The sequence below is a fragment of the Bubalus kerabau genome, chromosome 5 (genome assembly GCF_029407905.1).
Source record: "Bubalus kerabau isolate K-KA32 ecotype Philippines breed swamp buffalo chromosome 5, PCC_UOA_SB_1v2, whole genome shotgun sequence".
Lineage (NCBI taxonomy): Eukaryota > Metazoa > Chordata > Mammalia > Artiodactyla > Bovidae > Bubalus > Bubalus kerabau.
The window spans coordinates 134,755,925-134,774,888 of record NC_073628.1 but is presented as its reverse complement, the minus strand read 5'-3'; the positions used below and the strand labels follow the sequence as shown (position 1 = coordinate 134,774,888).

Genomic DNA, 18,964 nt, shown 5'->3' with positions numbered 1-18,964 from the left:
GGAAGAGCCTCTGGAGAAGGAAATGGCAACCCACTTCAGTATTCTCGCCTGGAGAATCCCATGGACAGAGGAGCCTGGTGGGCTACAGTCCACGGGATCACAAAGAGTTGGGCACGACTAAAGAGACTTGGCACGCACTTGCACTGGGCCTAGCCTTCCTCTTCTGGAGAAAGAAGGGGTGGCCTCTCTGCACCTCCAGGTCCCAAGACTGTGTGATCATAATGACTCTCACCATGGCATTCAGGGAAGCCGGCCTTCTTGTCTCTAGAGACAGGCTTCAGCAAGGAAGCCTTGGGCACCAAAGGCTTCATCATCGTCTGCTTGGCTGCCAGCCTCAGGGTCCCTCCAGAGGTGTGCCCGTTCCAGGGTGCCCTGGGCCCAGGCCTGACTCCCAAAGGGGCTCCCCTGAGGCTCTGACTCACTCCAAGCTCCCTGATGACCAGGCAGCTGCACCTCTTCCCTTCTCAGGAAGCCGCCCCTCTGAAACGCGACCTTCATCAGGAGGAGCCTGGGGGCAATCTTGCGGGCATGGACACTCAGGGGAGCCAGCCAACAGCCAGCGTGCTGCCCACCTCCCCTCTGTCCAGCCCACTCCTGCAGCCCTTCTGGGTGGGGCGGGGGGAACAGACCAGGGTCCCACAGGGCAGGAACTCCTCACCCAGGGGTGGGTGTGGGCCAGCCAGCCGCTTTTGGATGGAAATCTGGGCTGGAGACGGACACAGGGTCCTGGGACAGGCGTCCCCAGGAGGCTCCACAGAGGGCAGGCTCCCACGGGGCTTGAGAGGGAGGCGGTCAGCTGTGATGTCACCCGCTGAAGCATCTCCTCCCCAGTGCCTGCACCTGCCCGCCTCCCTCTTACTTCCCTCCACATGACAGAGGGGGAGTTCTCTGCCGTGGATCTGGAGTACCCTATCAGCCAAGGCCAGTTCCTGTGACCCTGGGGGACTGTGGTGGTGACAGGTGTGGGCGGCAGCTCTCACTTCTGGTTGGACCAAGGTCTCCAGGCCCTTCCAGGCAGCTCCTGAAGGCACCTTCCCAAGATCACCTGCGACTGGGGGTCAGACTTCCTGACTCCCACTGTGAGCCGCCTGGCTTGGCCTCCTTGTGAGAACAAGGCTGCCATCACACCAGCCAGCACTGCTTCTCAGGCAGAAGGCAGCTGCTTGTGGGCTGTGGTTTTGAGGGAGGGGAGTCCAGAGACCTCACACACTTGCAGTCACAGCTTGCAGTGTGCCAGATACTCAAAGGGGTGCAGGTGGGAGGTGAGCCGTTTGTGAGCACTGCTCCCACAGCAGAAGCAAGGGCTCCCTCTCCTGACTCGGGGGGTCTGGTTGGTAAGCACCACCCTCTGAGTCAAGTGCAGCAGGAAGAACATGGGGCTTCTCCCTGAGGGTGATGGAACAGCTCTGCTGGCTTCTCCACTGGCCCCTTGACCTTTCTGGACACCACTCCTAGGAAGCCTTCCACGATGACCCCCACCTGGTCCCTGCTCCCCAGGTTGCTGTCCTCTCAGTGCTGGGCATGGTGAGGTATGGTGCCCCCGCCCAGCCCGCACCTGCAGCAGGACACTGGGGTCCTTCACTCCACTCGGCCAGGTCCCCCCTCACCCAGAGAGGCCCCTGGTTGGTCCGTGAACTGGGGAGAGACTGGAGCCAGAATGCCCACCGCTGTAGCCCTGGAGGGGGGTGGGAAGAAGGGTCCCCAGCACCGCTCACTCCACATTCACCCCACCTCCCGGGGAGCACGGCACCCACAGTCCTCTCAGAAGGGCCGTGAGCCTCTCTGTCCAACATGTGTCTGCCACGAGGTGTCTGCCCACCCCCAGAAGTCTGGGGTCAGAGGGCAAAGGCCCACCTTCCCCATGGGGTCAGCATCGTCAGCCGCTTTGCCCGCACAGAAGCCTCATTTGGGTCAGCAATCGGGGGAGACCCATGCCGCAGACGAAAGCACCTGGGGTCCTCCCCTCGGGCCGCACAGGGGGCGACTCGCCCCGGGTCACCGGGGAGCCCTCGTCAGGCCGCCCAGGACTCTTCCCCCGCTGGGCGGGCAGACCCACCCAGGATGACTCATCCTTCCACCTCCAAGCTTTCCGTGGCCACACCCGCCACACCTGAAACATTCCTGCTCTCCTCTTGGTGGCCCCCGCCCGCTCCCCCAACCCGACCATGGCCAGCTCCTCCTGGGGAGACCCCCCGGGCGCTTGGGCCTCCCGTGGAGCCGGTCAGCATGTGGCCACCTGCTGGACGCACTCCTGCCATGTGTTCTTCGTGTGTGTGTGTGCATGTGTGTGCATGTGTGTGCATGTGTGTGCGTGTGTGTGCATGTGTGTGCATGTGTGTGCGTGTGTGTGTGTCGGGGGAGGTGTCCACCCACGCCAACCCCAGGACCAGACTCACCTGGAGGAGGTCCTCGGGACATCAGCCAGCCTGCCAGCCAGGCTGCTTCAGGGCAGAGTCCACCCCCACCCCCAGCCCCCACGCCCCACCCCAACGAGTCGCCAGGCCTCAGAGAGGGGCACCTCCGACGGCCCCACGAGGCCCTGTCTTCCGGGTGCTCTTGTGCTTACGTCGATTCCTCAGCACAAAAGCTTGAGAAAGGATGCCCGCTACCTTTTGGCCCTGAAACGCTTTTGCTTCACCCCCTAAATCCCTCCCATCAGGGGTGCCCAGCAGAGAGGGGCCCACAGTAAGAGGGACTTTAGTGAGAGAGTAAGGACTGTAGGGAGATGGCACGGGAGACGCCTGGGCGCCTGGACCATCCGGCAGCCCAGTGCCTGCCCTCCCACCACCAGACATCGAAGGAGATGTTCCGCCCTCGCCCAGGCCAGCAGGGAGCTCCAGACGTGCCACCCGGCTCTGGATGAGGGCGTTCTGCCCAGCCCCACAGCCACCCTGGCACAGTCCTGCCCATTCCCACGCACGTGTAGGAACAGACACCAGAGCGGCCTTGGCCGCCACAGCCCCGTCTCCCCCGTCCCTCGCCAGCACACGTGACTCCGAGGGCTGGCCGGGGCATGCTCAAACCAGCTCTGAACCTGCTTCTCCTTCTGATGATCTGTGCGCGGCCACCGCTGAGCCTGAGGGTTGAGCCAAGGGCAGGGCTGGCACAGGGGGCGGGGCTGGGCAGGGCTCACCCCGCGGGGGGTTCCAGAATAAACGACTGTCCCCAGCTACCGCCACACTGGATGACATTTATATGTGTGCGTGTGTGTGTGCGCACATGCATGCGATGGGGTGATCCCCACACTGGGTCTCTGTCTGAGGCAGGGTGGGGACAAGAACAAGGATTCCTGAGCTCTGTTGCAAGTCCACCTGCCCACGCTGTCCCCACAGTAACTAAACCAGAGCCTCCAGGGTGGGACCCGGGCACGCTCATTCTTTAAAACTCCCAGACGGTGCCAACACACGGCCACGACTGAGAGCAGTGTGCACTGGGAGATATTTTTTAGTGATCCGATGCTTCCTGGAGGGAGACAGGGAGGGCTGTGTCTTGTGAGGAGGGGCCTTTTGCCGCGGCAGGTGGTTTGGGGAAATGGTCTGCAGAGGCAGCGAGACAAACAATCTGCTTCCAGTGAAACATCGGGGGGCGATCGCGCCCCACCTCTTACGGCTGCACAGACCCAGAGAGAGGCAGGGCTGGCCTGAGGTCACACAGCAGCTGGCAACAGCTCCAGAGAGCGCTCAAGCCTCCGGGGGCCAGCCGGACTCCTGCTGCTGCATGAGCTGGGAGGCGGGGTGAGTGTGTGTGCGAGGACACCTGTGTACACATGTGCGTGCCTCAGAGGTGCGGCCAATAAAGAGCCTTGCACGAGGCTACCTTCCACTCCCGGGAAGCATTCTTTCATTTTGTTTTGTTCAAACATCACACACCTTCTAGGAGTCATGCCCTGTAGAGAGGTAGCTCCCAGAGTTTTAAACCTCGAACAACTGGGGTATTGATATAGATAGTGTGGTGTGTGGGGAGAGGAGTTTGTTTTGTTTATTTGTTTTTTTAATCTCTGTCAATGAGCTTAGCAAAGGAGCAGGAAGCTGGGAAACAGCGTGTGCCGTGGAACAGCCGGGCTACTCAGCATTTTTGCATGTGTTGTAACAGGCTGGTGGAAATGCTGGCTAAATCCTCAGCTCCGAGCCAAGAGGCCTTGTGAAGAAAGAAGGACTGGCTCCCGCGAGGTGTAATCAGGACACTCTGCTGTGGGACAGGCCGCCACAGACACCGCGCCCTCCTCGCCCCTCGGCGCTGGTCCCGAGGGAGAAGCCCAGCAGAGCCGTCTGAGCCTGGCCTGTGCCTGGGACGGGGCACCTTCCGAGAGAGCGGAGAGTGGACCCCTGCCCCGGGCGCAGCCTCATGCTGAGACACGGCCCACACAAGTCCAAGAGCCAACCAGCGCGGCCCTAGACGGGGCCGTGCCGACCCTCCCCCTGGGTGCAAGCCTCTGCCAGGAGGGCCTCGGGGAGAGGACACCTGCCCCAGCACCCCCCACCTCTGCCCGTGCTGCTGAGGAGGGTGCAGATGGGACCCCCAGCCCGTGGTGACGCCTCTCGGGGCAGTGGGCAGAGTGGGCGGGTCAGGACTCCCTGGAGTGAGGAGTGGTGTGCAGAAGGGAGTGGGCTCCAGCATGTGTGTGTGTGCGTGCAAGGGTGTGCCCCTTCATGTGCGTGTGTGCGCACACGTGCATGTGTGTGCGTGTGTGCGCGTGTGTGCGCGTGTGTGCCCATTCATGTGCGTGTTTGTGTGAGTGCGTGTGTGTCTGTGTGCATGCATGGGTGTGCCCATTCATGTGTGCGCACGCGTGTGCGTGCGTGTGTGCGCGTGCATGTGTGTGTGCGCATGGTGGTGGTGGCAGGTTTGGGTTTGAGTCTGAGTAGGCTTGGTCAGCTTTCAGCGGAGGCTCCACGCTGAGTGTAAGGGCATGAGCGCCGCAGGGCCTCGGGCGGGACGACAGCGTGCCGGCCCCTTCCCACACAATCCACCCCGCATGGACTCCCCCTCAAGGGGGTCACATCTTCCAGCCCCCATCTCCCACTGGGCGGCCACCTCCCCAGGTTCCTTCTGCTTCTCACCTGGGCTTACACCCTTTGCCCACAGGCACCCTCAGGAAGCAAGGGCAGCCACGCCCCAGAGCCCCTTCAGGAAAAGGTGGGGGGCAGGTCCCGAGTAGACTCCTCCTGAAGGGTGTCCAGGCCCCAGAGACCCCCTCCCTCCCTGGGCACTGCCTGGCTGGGCAGGGCATCTGTCTGGGCCCAGGTTTTGGGGGAGGGCTCGGCGTCTGCGTCAGGCCCCTTCCATGGGCCCCTTTCGCCATCCTCCAAGGCTCCAGGCCCCTCACGGACCAGGTGGAGAGCAGCCCCGTGGGGCCGGAGCCAGGGCAGGGGCCCGGGAAAATCAAAGACCCCACAGAAGCCTGCTCTCCTGTTGTGGGGAACAGAAGGAGAACAGAGTCTGTCCTGGGGCAGAGGGGGATGGCCTGGCATGTGGTCCCCCCAGGGACCCCATCACCCCTCCTGGGAACCAGAGCACATGCATCAAACGAAACCAACAGGACAAAGAGAGACAGAGCTGGCAGAGGTGGTCACGGAGCACACAGGGAGCACCTGGGCGGTGCTTGCCAAAAGGAGGGGATCCCTTGGAAGACAAAGCCAGACAAACCAGAAACACCAGCTCCAGGTGGCCTGACGGCCTCGCCCAGTTACAGCGACCGCTGGGGAAACTGGTCCAAGCCAAGGGTAAAAGGGACACGCCTACAGGGTCAGCCCTCGGAGAGGGACGCGCTGACCATCGGCAGAGTCCACGCACACCTGCTGACACCCCCAGAGGACCTCGGGGTGGAGGCGCGGGAAGGGGAGGGGTGGACGTCCCCACGGAGAGGGAGGCCGGGGCGCCCAGCCGGCACCCCGTTGGGGCTGGGAGGGGGCATCAGGCACCCAGCCTGGCTGTCTTCTCCGGGGCTGCGGCCCCCAGCGCAGGCCAGGGAGGAGCGGGCGAGGAGGGACCGGCGAGCCCCGTCCCAGGGAGAGAGGAAGCCAGCTTGAGCAGTGACTGCGCTGCGCCCAGAAAGGGGGCACTTGTTTTCCAGCCCTACTTCCAAAAAAGGCTGGAAGCAGCCGCCGAGGCCCCAAGCAAACAGGAAGGTGGCAAGCGCTCCGGAAGCTGCGACTTTGAGTGGGAGCCTGGCGGGAGAGGAGCCAGGGTGGGGGCACAGAGCCACAGGCGTGCGGGCTTGGGCGCAGAGCAGTCCTCTGCCAGCCATCTTCTCACCCTCAGCTCTACCTGGGGCCACTCAGGGGAGAGAAGGAGGCACGGAGGTAGAAATCGTGAGCTGCCGTGTGTGTGTGTGTGTGTGAGAGAGAACTGGTATGTGTGTGTGTGCATACCTGTGTGCATGTGCGTGTGGACCACGGACGGGGGTCCGTCCCCTTTGTCTCCTCCTCTTTACTACTCTCGTCTACCCCACTCTCTCATGAGCTCCTGACTTGAAAAATATACCTCTTTTTTTTTTTTTTCAATATATAAACCTTGGTTGACCTGTATTGGTTTACAGTCTGCAGCTTCCTCATTAGCCTTAAACTACTGGGCTTCCCTGATGGCTCAGACAGTAAAGAATCTGCCTGCAATGCAGAAGGCCCAGGTTCAGTCCCTGGGTTGGGAAGATCCCCTGGAGAAAGAAATGGCAACCGACTCCAGTATTATTGCCTGGAGAATTCCATGGACAGTGGAGCCTGGTGGGCTACCGTCCATGGGATCCCAAAGAGCTGTACACGACTGACTGGACTTTCACAAACTTAACTAAATAATTAAGTAGAAGGTACCCACTGACTTACATGTAATTCTTACTGGGAAATGCTTTGTATGCAAGTCTTTGGTCTAGAACTTCCACTGAGGCAACTGTCAGGTAACAGACCTTCCTCCTTGAGTTTCAGGGGTCCTGCCCCTTTCTCCTGCCCTTCCCTGACAGCTGGGGGACCTCAGCGGGGCAGGAAGGGGCTGGCCAGGCCCATGCCTAGATCAAGGAGTGCCCAGCACCAGGGCCCAGCCAGGGGTAGGGGCGGTTCTGGCCTCCAAGCAAATTGCCTCTGGCCTCTAAGAGACACACTTCTACACCGGCTGAGTGGGCAGGCGAGTCCTGAGGGAGAGGGGGCTGCTCTCAGCCTCCAGGGCGTCCTGGACCCCTCCCCGGGCTCAGCCCCCAGGGTCCGCGCTGCCCTGGGGCCACCTGGGAACTACACTGCCTCCTCCGGGTGTGAGGCTCCCGCGCCAGCGCCATCAGAGGGCGCCTGCCTCCTGTGCCCGGTTCCCGGAGTGCGAGCCCTTCCCGAGTTCTCGGCGGGCTCCGTAACTCCCAGCCCATCTCAGCCAGGCACTGGGCGGCCCCTCCGCCCCGGACCGGGACCCCACAGCTAAGTCCGTGAACGTTGGGGTGGGAAGGGTGAGGGGCGCTTGACCACGGGCAGCTGGGCAGGATCGGGCGAGGGAGAGACCCCTGGAGCCGGCTGGGGAAGAGAACCCCGGGACCCGAGGTCGGCCCTGACTGTCCGCCACTGAGCGGTCAGGGCCGCGGCTCCAAGGTGGACCAGGAGGCAGGGCGCACCCGCTGGGGCCCTCCGCGCGGACCCTGCCCCGCGCCGCCAGATGGGGACGCGCGCGCCCCTCGCCCTGCCACCTGGGAGGCGCGTCGGGGAAGGGCGAACGGCCACGCGGGCATCCGGCCCTTACCTCGGTTGGAGTGACTCAGGGTGGACGACTGGGAAGACTTGGACTTCTGCCGCTTGACGGTCATCATCACCTGTTCCTGCACGCGCTGCCGGCCCGACGTGCCGGTCTTCATCTTCTGGTCGGACGGCAGAGCCAGCGTCGAGTTGTCCTGGTCCGGGAAGCATTCGTAGGCCAAGGCGGTCTTGAGCGGCGAGTGGTTCATGGCGGCGCGGGCGCGGGGCGCGGGGCGCGGGGCGCGGGCCTGGAGAGCGAGCCGAGCGGCGCGAGGTTCGGGCGGCGGCGGAAGCGGGCTCTTCTCGCGCTCAGCGGCTCCCTGTGCCCATAGAGCGAAGGTCCGCGCGCGCGACGGCTCTGGGCTGCTCCCGGCGCCTCCACCCGCCGTCCGGGCCCGGCACTGGCGGGCCCGCCCTCCGCCAGACTGGATATACCGCCCCGCCCCGCGCCGCCCCCTCCCCGCCGCGGCCGCTCCGCAGGAGCCCCGGGCACCGCGCCGCGGGCCGGGCGCTCTCAGGGGCAGGGCTTCCAGTCCCGAACGTGGACCGTGGCGGCTTCCTCCTTTCTCTCCCTTTGTCCCCGTCCCTCTCGCCGCGACCTGCCGAGGCGAGGCCGCCTCCCGGGAGCCGCCCTCTGGCCCCGTCCTGCGCGCTCAGGAGTAAAGCTTGCGCTCAGCTCAGGCCGCGGGAGACTTCTCTCCAGGAAGAGTCCTTCTCCACGGGGCGCCCGGCACAGCCCGATGCCCGTCTCCCTCCGTCCAGGGGTCAGGGCAGAGACCAACCCTGTGGATGGGGGCTCCCAGGCTGACGCAGGAGCACCGCCCTGTCCAAAGGCTCGGGGCTAAGACAGCTTCCGATCTGAAGGGAAGGGGTGTGGGCCCGAAGCCCACCCAGGGCGAGACGTGAGATGCAAAACCATAGGGGAGCACCCCCACCCCCGTCCCGGGCATGGGCTCCCCAGGGCAACACCTGGTGAGCAGTGGGTGTCTCTGAAACTCCGGACTCAAATCCTAAAATGGGCTCCTGGCCGTCTTAGGGGCTCAATAAAAGTCGGTTTTAGCGGATGAATGGAGACTGGCTAACTTAAGGCTAATTAAGGTAACGTGAAGTAACTCGAATCCTGCCCAGATCCTTACAGACAAACTGGGAGGATGCCTGGCCTTTTCGAAGTACCCGGTGGTGGATTTATTACCCTGGGAAGTTGCGCGTGCTCACCCACACTCCCTGGGGACACGTCTAGTGATGCTTTGTTCCTGTAGCCTTGTCTTCAGGCCCAGAGGTCGCTGGGACCAGGGGACCAGGTGTGTAACAGGAACTGAATATTTTAAACTCATGTTGATGGAAATCTTTCTAAAGGCAGCGCGCCCTGCCTTTCCCTGTTAAGCAAAAGACCCTGAGCACAGTCGTGCCCTTCCTGACACGCCGGACATCCAGTGCTGAGCTGCAGTGCGGCCCAGGGGCTCCTCCAGCCGTCGCCTCTGTTCTCCTTTGTAGCTGGCACTCACAGCTCATGTCCTTCCCTTTCAGTTTGCCCTTCTGCCCTGTAGAGGGGACTCTCAGAAGCTGCGCTTGTCAGGGATGCTGTGAGGAGGAATGGATAAGCCTGAGGACGGTCTTAGGGCCCATGTGATGGTCACTTTCTGGCTGCCTGAGACGTGGGTGTTACAAGCAGCAGCCCAGCTGTTCTCTGTAATGCATTCCTGGGAGCCACGTGCAGAGCAGAATATCGTAAATCACATCATGGTTTCAATAGAAACAGTTTGATAATTGAGGGTTAGGTCCCTAAGAACTTAGCATCAAGTAAGCCAGAGATGTGACCAACGACAGGTCATAGATAGCCAAGTGCACCCCCTGCAGACCTTGACCATCACTTCCAGCTCTAAGACCCCACTTCTAGCCTCAGTCTGTCGGGGCTGGCCATCATCGGGCCCACCTTCTGCAGTTCCCTGACCCAGAGAGCAGGTAGACTGCCCCTGGTCTCCAGTTAATACATGGCAAGGCCTCCGTTCCCATCAAGCCTGGCTCTCCCCTCCACACGACCAGCCTCCTTGTAAAAGCCCTATAAAATGGGCCTTAAAGTTCAGGGCACACCGATGCCAGAAGCGCCCCATCGTCCTGTAAAGTACACATGACCACACATAACAACCTGAGTCCATTGTATCACACACCTGGACCGCCTACAACCCAATGTGCTGGCCATAATAAATACCAATTACATCTTTGAATAATGAGAGTTTTGCTACCGGTAGGATGCAGAAGGGCCCTGAAGGGGGTGACGGAAGTAGCCCGTATTGCTACAAAAGGCCATACTTGGCCCCTGGAGGTCAAAACTGATTATCTTTAGAATCGCTTCCAGATGTGAAGTTTTTCTAGATGCTTCTCTATGATTTTGGTATTAATATTGTGATATACTGAAAGCCATGGTAAGTATTCACTGTGCTCCCGCCAATCAGCACGGTCTGGGCCCTTCATGGACAGCCTGGTTTGAATCCTTATGATCTTCCTATGAGCTGAGTACCAGCGCCATCATCTTTCTTTTTCAGATGAGCAAAGAGGCTTGGCAAGGTCACCAGGCTGGTAAGCCGCCTGAGCACAGGCAGCCTGGACCCAGCCCTGGGGCACTTGGGGACAGTGCTGGACCGCCTCTTTGAGATGTCCCCGTGACAAGCAGCAGCTGAAAGCCTTCCGTGGATCAGCCTTTTAACAGCATCTGTTCCATCACATGGCATGAAAGCCAGGCCTCCGGGGACCCAGCTCCAGCTGCCTCCCTAGTTCGCTGCACGATGCTGGACTGGCCCCCTCTTCTGTCCTCCCCACCAAATTTGTGAAGTGAGGAGGTAGACTTGGCAGCTCCCAAGCCCACTGTCACCCTAACACCCAGATCAGTTACGTCGTCTCTCTTACCTCCAACACCAAGGAGAAAGGGAGTGTGGATGTGGATGTGGGTGGAGGGCGGGCTGGTGCCAGGAGCTCGTCCACGCTGCAGACACGATTTTATCTCCCCAGAACCCCCCCTAACCTGCAGGAGATATGGCTTTGCCGATGAGGAAACACACTGAGAAGCATGAGGCCAGTGGTGCAGCGGAGACCTGAACCCAGTCAGACCTCCACCTGGGAGAAAGAAAGGAAGGGGACCAGGACTTCCCTGGTGGCCCAGGGAACAAGACTCTGAGCTCCCAAGGAGGGGGCCCCGGGTTTGATCCCTGACCAGGGAACTAGATCCCACAAGCTTCAACGAAGTCTGCATGCCACAGCTAGAGATCCTGTGAGCCACAACTAAGACTCCACGCAGCCAAGTAAATAAACAAAAGTTTTAAAAAGAAGAAGAAAGGAAGAGGGCTCATGCAACAAGTCTGGGACCACGGTGAGGTTTATTCTGGCTGGAAGACTCTTGCCATCCATCATCTCCCTTCTCCACCTGCCCCAGCCCTGCCCCATGGGGCCCTGCCTCAGAAACAGGCTGAGAGGGTCACAGTCCCCAAGGAGAGAGCAGAGGTCATGAGGGCCCCTGAGATGAGCATGCTCTGGACAGCATGTCTGTAGATGGTGAAGATACCTTAGTGAGTGTGGGTGACTTGAGTCCTGAGGGTGTGGAGCGGTCTAGGGAGAAAGCATCTTGGAAGAAGTTAACCCTGACTTGATTCGGAAACAAGAGTCGATTTCATCCTCAGAGATGTCGCCATGACGAGTACGAACGAGGGTCTCACCCTCTGCCCCTGCCCTGCAGGCCGCTGTGACCCCGAGTCCACCACTCTCAATGCTCAAGGTTCACAGCTTTGTGACCAAGAAGTGGACGACGGGTTCCTTCATTTGCCGGTGTCCGTGAGGACCTCCCGCTTGGCAGGCCCTCTCCTAGGACACGATGCTCAAAGAGACCAAGTTCCCCTGCTCCAGCTCACCCCTGGAGGCGGGGGAGGCAGCGGCAGCCGATCCAGGCAGGAGCCCTGGCCCGGGTGGAGGCTGAGAGCAGGCCCCTGGGGCTCCTGTTTTCAGTCCCCCAGGTGAGGGGGCCACCTCCACCCAAACCCCAGATGGAGCCAGAACTGGCGGCTTCCCAGGTGGACCCCTGAGCTGGAAGGCATGGCCCGCCATGTGCAGCTCAGTCCTCAGCGCCTGCCTTGTCTGCCCGCACCTGCCCTCCGCTGCAGGCAGCTGTGGGCCTCCCATTTCGCCTGCCCAGCTGTTCTAGCTGAGTCCCTGGTCAGCTCGTGGGCTCCCCAGTGGCTCCCCAATTCAGGAGCACAGAACCTTCCCTGGGGGACCCCGCTGCCCTCCCCAGCCTCTCAGCAGCCTCCCTTCTCGCTCTCTTCCCTCCCAGCCCTGCCCACTCTCCTGGTGCCCGGTGCCCATTCCATGTTTTTGCACGGCCGTCGCTCCGTGTACAGCTCACTCAGGCTGTCCTGTGAGCCGTCCCAGGGCTGAAGGGCTACAGGCAGTCTGGGAGGGTCAGAGGCCAGTGCTCAGGCGGTCTGTCTCAGCCGTGTGAACCATGGGTGTAAAGGCCGCAAACCTGGCATGTCCTCAGGACCCACAGACCAGGGTGGCCTCGGGGTGTGTGGGGGAGGAGCGCACGGGTGGGCGCAGGCAGGCGGGGTCCCGCAGGGCTCCGTGTGGCGACGGGAGTGCCCTGCGTCCGTGCTGACTGTGCCAGCTACACCACGACGAGGGGTGAGACAGCCTGGGCCCAGCAGGCATGCCCGCTCCTGAACCTGTGGCCCTCCCTCTCAATGCAGGGTCCCAAAGAACAGCAAGGGGAGATAAGAAAGCATTCCTCAGCGATCAGTGCAAAGAAATAGAGGAAAACAACAGAATGGGAAAGACTAGAGATCTCTTCAAGAAAATCAGAGATACCAAGGGAACATTTCATGCAAAGATGGGCACAATAAAGGACACAAATGGTATGGACCTAACAGAAGCAGAAGATATTAAGAAGAGGTGGTGAGAATACACAGAAGAACTCTACAAAAAAGATCTTCAAGACCCAGATAATCACTATGGTGTGATCACTCATCTAGAGCCAGACATCCTGGAATGTGAAGTCAAATGGGCCTTAGGAAGCATCACTACAAGCAAAGCTAGTGGAGGTGATGGAATTCCAGTTGAGCTATTTCAAATCCTGAAAGATGATGCTGTGAAAGTGCTGCACTCAATACGCCAGCAAATGTGGAAAACTCAGCAGTGACCACAGGACTGGAAAATGTCAGTTCTCATTCCAATCCCAAAGAAAGGCAATGCCAAAGAATGCTCAAACTACCGCACGATTGCATTCATCTCACACGCTAGCAAAGTAATGCTCAAAATTCTCCAAGCCAGGCTTCAGCAATATGTGAACCGTGAACTTCCAGATGTCCAAGCTGGATTTACAAAAGGCAGAGGAACCACAGATCAAATTGCCAACATCCATTGTATCATCCATTGGAAAAAGCAAGAGAGTTCCAGAAAAACATCTACTTCTGCTTTATTGACTATGCCAAAGCCTTTGGCTGTGTGGATCACAACAAACTGGAAAATTCTTCAAGAGATGGGAATACCAGACACCTGACCTGCCTCCTGAGAAATCTGTAGGTAGGTCAAGAGCAGCAGTTAGAACCTGACATGGAGCAACAGACTGGTTTAAAATTGGGAAATCAAGGCTATACATTGTCACCCTGTTTATTTAACTTCTATGCAGAGTACATCATGCACAAGCTGGAATCCAGGTTTCTGGGAGAAATATCAATAACCTCAGATACACAGATGACACCACCCTTATGGCAGAAAGTGAAGAAGAACTAAAGAGCCTCTTGATGAGAGTGAAAGAAGAGACGAAAAAACAGGCTTCAGATCAGATCAAATCAGTCGCTCAGTCGTGTCCGACTCTTTGTGACCCCATGAATCGCAGCATGCCAGGCCTCCCTGTCCATCACCAACTCCCGGAGTTCACCCAGACTCACATCCATCGAGTCAGTGATGCCATCCAGCCATCTCATCCTCTGTCGTCCCCTTCTCCTCTTGCCCCCAATCCCTCCCAGCATCAGAGTCAACTCTTCGCATGAGGTGGCCAAAGTACTGGAGTTTCAGCTTTAGCATCATTCCTTCCAAAGAAATCCCAGGGCTGATCTCCTTCAGAATGGACTGGTTGGATATCCTTGCAGTCCAAGGGACTCTCAAGAGTCTTCTCCAAAACCACAGTTCAAAAGCATCAATTCTTTGGTGCTCAGCCTTCTTCACAGTCCAACTCTCACATCTATACATGCCACAGGAAAAACCATAGCCTTGACTAGACGGACCTTTGTTGGCAAAGTAATGTCTCTGCTTTTGAATATGTTATCTAGGTTGGTCATAACTTTCCTTCCAAGGAGTAAGCGTCTCTTAATTTCATGGCTACAGTCACCATCTGCAGTGATTTTGGAGCCCCCAAAAATAAAGTCTGACACTGTTTCCACTGTTTCCCCATCTATTTCCCATGAAGTGATGGGACTGGATGCCATAATCTTCGTTTTCTGAATGTTGAGCTTTAAGCCAACTTTTTCACTTTCACTTCCATCAAGAGGCTTTTTAGTTCCTCTTCACTTTCTGCCATAGGGTGGTGTCATCTGCATATCTGAGGTTATTGATATTTCTCCTGGCAATCTTGATTCCAGTTTGTGTTTCTTCCAGTCCAGCATTTCTCATGATGTGCTCTGCATATAAGTTAAATAAGCAGGGTGACAATATACAGCCTTGACGTACTCCTTTTCCTATTTGGAACCAGTCTGTTGTTCCATGTCCAGTTCTAAATGTTGCTTCCTGACCTGCATACAGATTTCTCAAGAGGCAGGTCAGGTGTCTGGTATTCCCATCTCTTTCAGAATTTTCCACAGTTTATTGTGATCCACACAGCCAAAGGCTTTGGCATAGTCAATAAAGCAGAAATAGATGTTTTCCTGGAACTCTCTTGCTTTTGCCATGATCCAGCGGATGTTGGCAATTTGATCTCTGGTTCCTCTGCCTTTTCTAAAACCAGCTTGAACATCTGGAAGGTCACAGTTCACATACTGCTGAAGCCTGGCTTGGAGCATTTTGAGCATTACTTTACTAGCGTGTGAGATGAGTGCAATTGTGGGGTAGTTTGAGCATTCTTTGGCATTGCCTTTCTTTGGGATTGGAATGAAAACTGCCCTTTTCCAGTCCTGTGGCCACTGCTGAGTTTTCCAAATTTGCTGGCATATTGAGTGAAGCACTTTCACAGCATCATCTTTCAGGATTTGGAATAGCTCAACTGGAATTCCATCACCTCCACTAGCTTTGTTCGTAGTGATGCTTTCTAAGGCCCACTTGACTTCACATTCCAGGATGTCTGGTTCTAGGTGAGTGATCACACCATAGTGATTATCTGGGTCGTGAAGATCTTTTTTGTACAGTTCTTCTGCGTATTCTTGCCATCTCTTCTTAATATCTTCTGCTTCTGTTAGGTCCATACCATTTGTGTCCTTTATTGTGCCCATCTTTGCATGAAATGTTCCCTTGGTATCTCTGATTTTCTTGAAGAGATCTCTAGTCTTTCCCATTCTGTTGTTTTCCTCTATTTCTTTGCATTAATTGCTGAAGAAGGCTTTCTTATCTCTCCTTGCTATTCTTTGGAACTCTGCATTCAGATGCTTATATCTTTCCTTTTCTCCTTTGCTTTTTGCTTCTCTTCTTTTCTCAGCTATTTGTAAGGCCTCCCCAGACAGCCATTTTGCTTTTTTGCATTTCTTTTCCATGGGGATGGTCTTGATCCCTGTCTCCTGCACAATGTCACGAACCTCATTCCATAGTTCATCAGGCACTCTAAGTCCCATCATTTCATGGCAAATAGATGGGGGAACAATGGAAATAGTGACAGACTTTATTTTCTTGGGCTCCAAAATCACTGCAGATGGTGACTGTAGCCAAGAAATTAAAAGGCGCTTGCTCCTTGGAAGAAAAGCTATGACCAACCTAGACAGCATATTAAAAAGCAGAGGCAACACTTTGACAGCAAAGGTCTGTCTAGTCAAAGCTATGGTTTTTCCAGTAGTCATGTATGGATGTGAGAGCTGGACCATAAAGAAAGCTGAGTGCCGAAGAACTGATGCTTTTGAACTGTGGTGTTGAAGACTCTTGAGAGTCCCTTGGACTGCAAGGAGATCCAACCAGATCATCCTAAAGGAGATCAGTCCTGGGTGTTCATTGGAAGGACTGATGCTGCAGCTGAAGCTCCAATCCTTTGGCCACCTGATGCGAAGAAGTGACTCATTGGAAAAGACCCTGATGCTGGGAAAGATTGAAGGCAGGAGGAGAAGGGGACGACAGAGGATGAGATGGTTGGATGGCATCACCAACTTGATGGACATGAGTCTGAGTAAACTCCAGGAGTTGGTGATGGACAGGGAGGCCTGGCGTGCTGCAGTCCACGGGGTTGCAAAGAGCCGGACACGACTGAACTGATACTACTATACATCAAATAGATACGTAACAAGCAAGCACTGTCTAGCACAGGGCACTGGATAGTCTGTGCTAGATCTATAGCACGGATCTATGTCTATTCTGCTAGATATTCAATATTCTGTGATAATCTATATGGGGAAAGAATTTGAAAAAGCATGTGTATACATACACACATATGTACAGCTGAATCGCTTTGCTGTACATCCATAACTAACACAACATTGTAAATCAACTATGTTTCCATTAAAATGTTTTTAATTGCTGCTAAGTCGCTTCAGTCGTGTCCGACTCTGTGCGACCCCAGAGACGGCAGCCCACCAGGCTCCCCCGTCCCTGGGATTCTTCAGGCAAGAACACTGGAGTGGGGTGCCATTTCCTTCTCCAATACGTGAAAGTGAAGTCGCTCAGTTGTGTCCGACTCTTTGCGACCCCATGGACTGCAGCCCACCAGGCTCCTCCGTCCATGGGATTTTCCAGGCAAGAGTACTGGAGTGGGGTGCCATTGCCTACTCCGTGTTTTTAATTAAAAAATACTAAATGAAGTAAAAAAAAAAAAATTTTGGTCCCTCAGACATGCCGGCCACATTTCAAACACCCTCAATGCACGGGTGCAGTTATTAATAGCTCTTCGGCTCAGATGGTAAGGAATCTGCCTACAATGCAGGAGACCCAAGTTCTATTCCTGGGTCAGGAAGATGTCCTGGAGAAGGGAATGGTTATCCACTCCAGTATTCTTACCCAGAGAATACCACGGGGTCGCAGAGTCAGACACAGCTGAAAGACTAAGATGACGACGAGCCCGGGGGCCTCCAGCATGGGACCCTGCCGGCCTCTCTGGGCCTCTGTCTGGGGCTTGGATTGTGTTCTAAGAAGGTTGAGAGGCCACCGAGGGGCCTGAAGCAGGAGGGACGAGTCGCTCCACACCCGCCTCCTGCCACCTGTCAGCTCATCAGCCCTGTTTGCCGAGGAATTCCCCCAAATGAGTGGATTCAGTGCCCCCTCCAGGGCCCGTGTACCTGGCACCTACCTGGCAGCCCCGGCACTGTAAGAGCCTGAGGGACGGGCTGAGAGCCACTCCTTTCTCTCCCCACTGCTCACACTGGCACACACTGCAGTAAACGCTTGCTGTGTCCACCCAGGGCACCTGCCCGCTCTGGAGCCAGGTCTCTGGGACAATGGAGGCCCAACCTTCGCTCTCCTAAAGGCTGGCTTCTCCCAGCCCCTTCATGTTCCTCTCACTGCCTGCTGGTGGGGGTACCCCCAGGAAGTACACGGCCCCAGCCCACCTCTCGGCCTCCAGGAAACACAGGGACCTTCTCTGCACACCTCGTGAGAGAAGCCCACCCCGGGAAGTCAAAGTGCCCTGCTCGCCTGCCCTTCCCAGTCATCTTGGGGAACACCAGTCTAAGGAAGTGTCCTCCCAAGGATCTGAACGAATGAACTCTGTGGTGGCCCCTTGCAGGGTTCTGGACCCCTGCTGCGCTCGGGGGACCAGGGTAGGACTGGACAGACCCTGGACTTGAGTCCTGGTGTGACCTCATGCCACCCTAGGTGTGGGTGCCCGCAGCCCTGTCGTCCCAGGTCATCGCGCCTGGAGAGTCCCAGGGGCCACGGAGCGGCTGTCCGCCCTCGAGGGGGACGTGCTGCGAAGGGGCCCGGGCGGCAGAGGCCACGCCCCAAGCCCCTCGCGGGGGTCCTGGTTGGACGATTGGAGCACGTGACCAGGGTCCCGGTCCCCGAGGCCGCGCGGGACCGGGACCCTGGTCACGTGCTCCAATCGGCTGTGCCCCTCCGTCCAGGGGCCGGGGGCCAGCTCCTGCCGAGTAGGGCAGGGAGCAGAGGCCTGCGGAGCTGGCGAGTCTGGGCGGGTCCTGGGCGCTGGGCGGGGCCGGCTCAGGGGCCAGGCCGGGCTGTGCACGCGGCCCCCGACACCTCGGGATTCTCCGGGAGCTGCGGCTCTGGTCCCCCTGGGCAGGGCGGTGTCCGGGCTGGGGGCTGGGCGGGTGATGAATAACAGCCGCGGCCGGCCCGGCCCAACTGGCTGCAGTCAGCGCGGGATCTGCTCCGCCCCGCCCGGCTGCCAACCCAAAATTCCAGTTCTGTTTTCCCCACTCGGCCAAACCCAGCGCCCGCCCCGGGCCAGCGCTGCTGTTTTGCAAACCTGTGACAGGACTGGGCTCCGGGCGGGGCCTGGGCCTCAGGATCGGGGTGCGGGTGGGGTGGAGAGTGGAGTGCACGGGGGGCTGGGGACGGGGCAGGGGTGCACGGCTCCCTGCAGGACTGAAGACCCCCGAGCGCAGGCTCCAGGGGCTCCCCAGGAGGCGGCCTGGGGAACAAGACCAGGCCTTTGCAGCCACTGCCAGCTGTGTGACCTTGAACCAGCCGCTTGACCTCTCTGCCTCAGTTTCCCCCTTTGTTGGGTTAGTCACACCTGGCTCACAGGCTTCTTGTAACCATAAACACGTATAAAATGTTTACCACCCGTCTAGCCCCAAGCCAGATGCCCCGCAGGAGCTTAATGATAAGCGGAGCATCCTTCTCTCCTCCCCAGGGCCTCCTGTCCACCCCCCAGAGCCCCCTGCACTGCTGGCCACTGCTGCCCCTCCCAGGCTCTGAGGCCCGGCCCGGCCCCTCCCCCTCCATCCTCTCCCCTCCCCCTCCCAGCCAGAACTGTCCTCTGCGGTCCTGACTCCCGCGTCATTGACTTTGGAGACCTCAGAACATCACAGGTGGAGGGGGTCTCGGAGACCATCTGCTCAAACCCTGGACCCGTCAGAGGAGGCGTCTGAGGGCAGAGACGATGGGACCCCGCCTCGCACAGGCCTCCTGCA

The 18,964-nt window shown here is 58.0% G+C and overlaps 1 protein-coding gene across 1 annotated transcript in view; it reads right to left on the bottom strand.

The window, feature by feature from the left end:
- The window catches only part of PKP1 (plakophilin 1), a 37,870-nt gene extending 29,958 nt beyond the window's left edge, over positions 1-7,912 (bottom strand). Inside the window, exon 1 of the mRNA XM_055583690.1 lies at positions 7,711-7,912. Within this exon, the coding sequence (XP_055439665.1) occupies positions 7,711-7,912 (202 nt within the window). The remainder of the gene's footprint in view (positions 1-7,710) is intronic.
- Between the last annotated feature and the right edge of the window lie 11,052 nt (positions 7,913-18,964).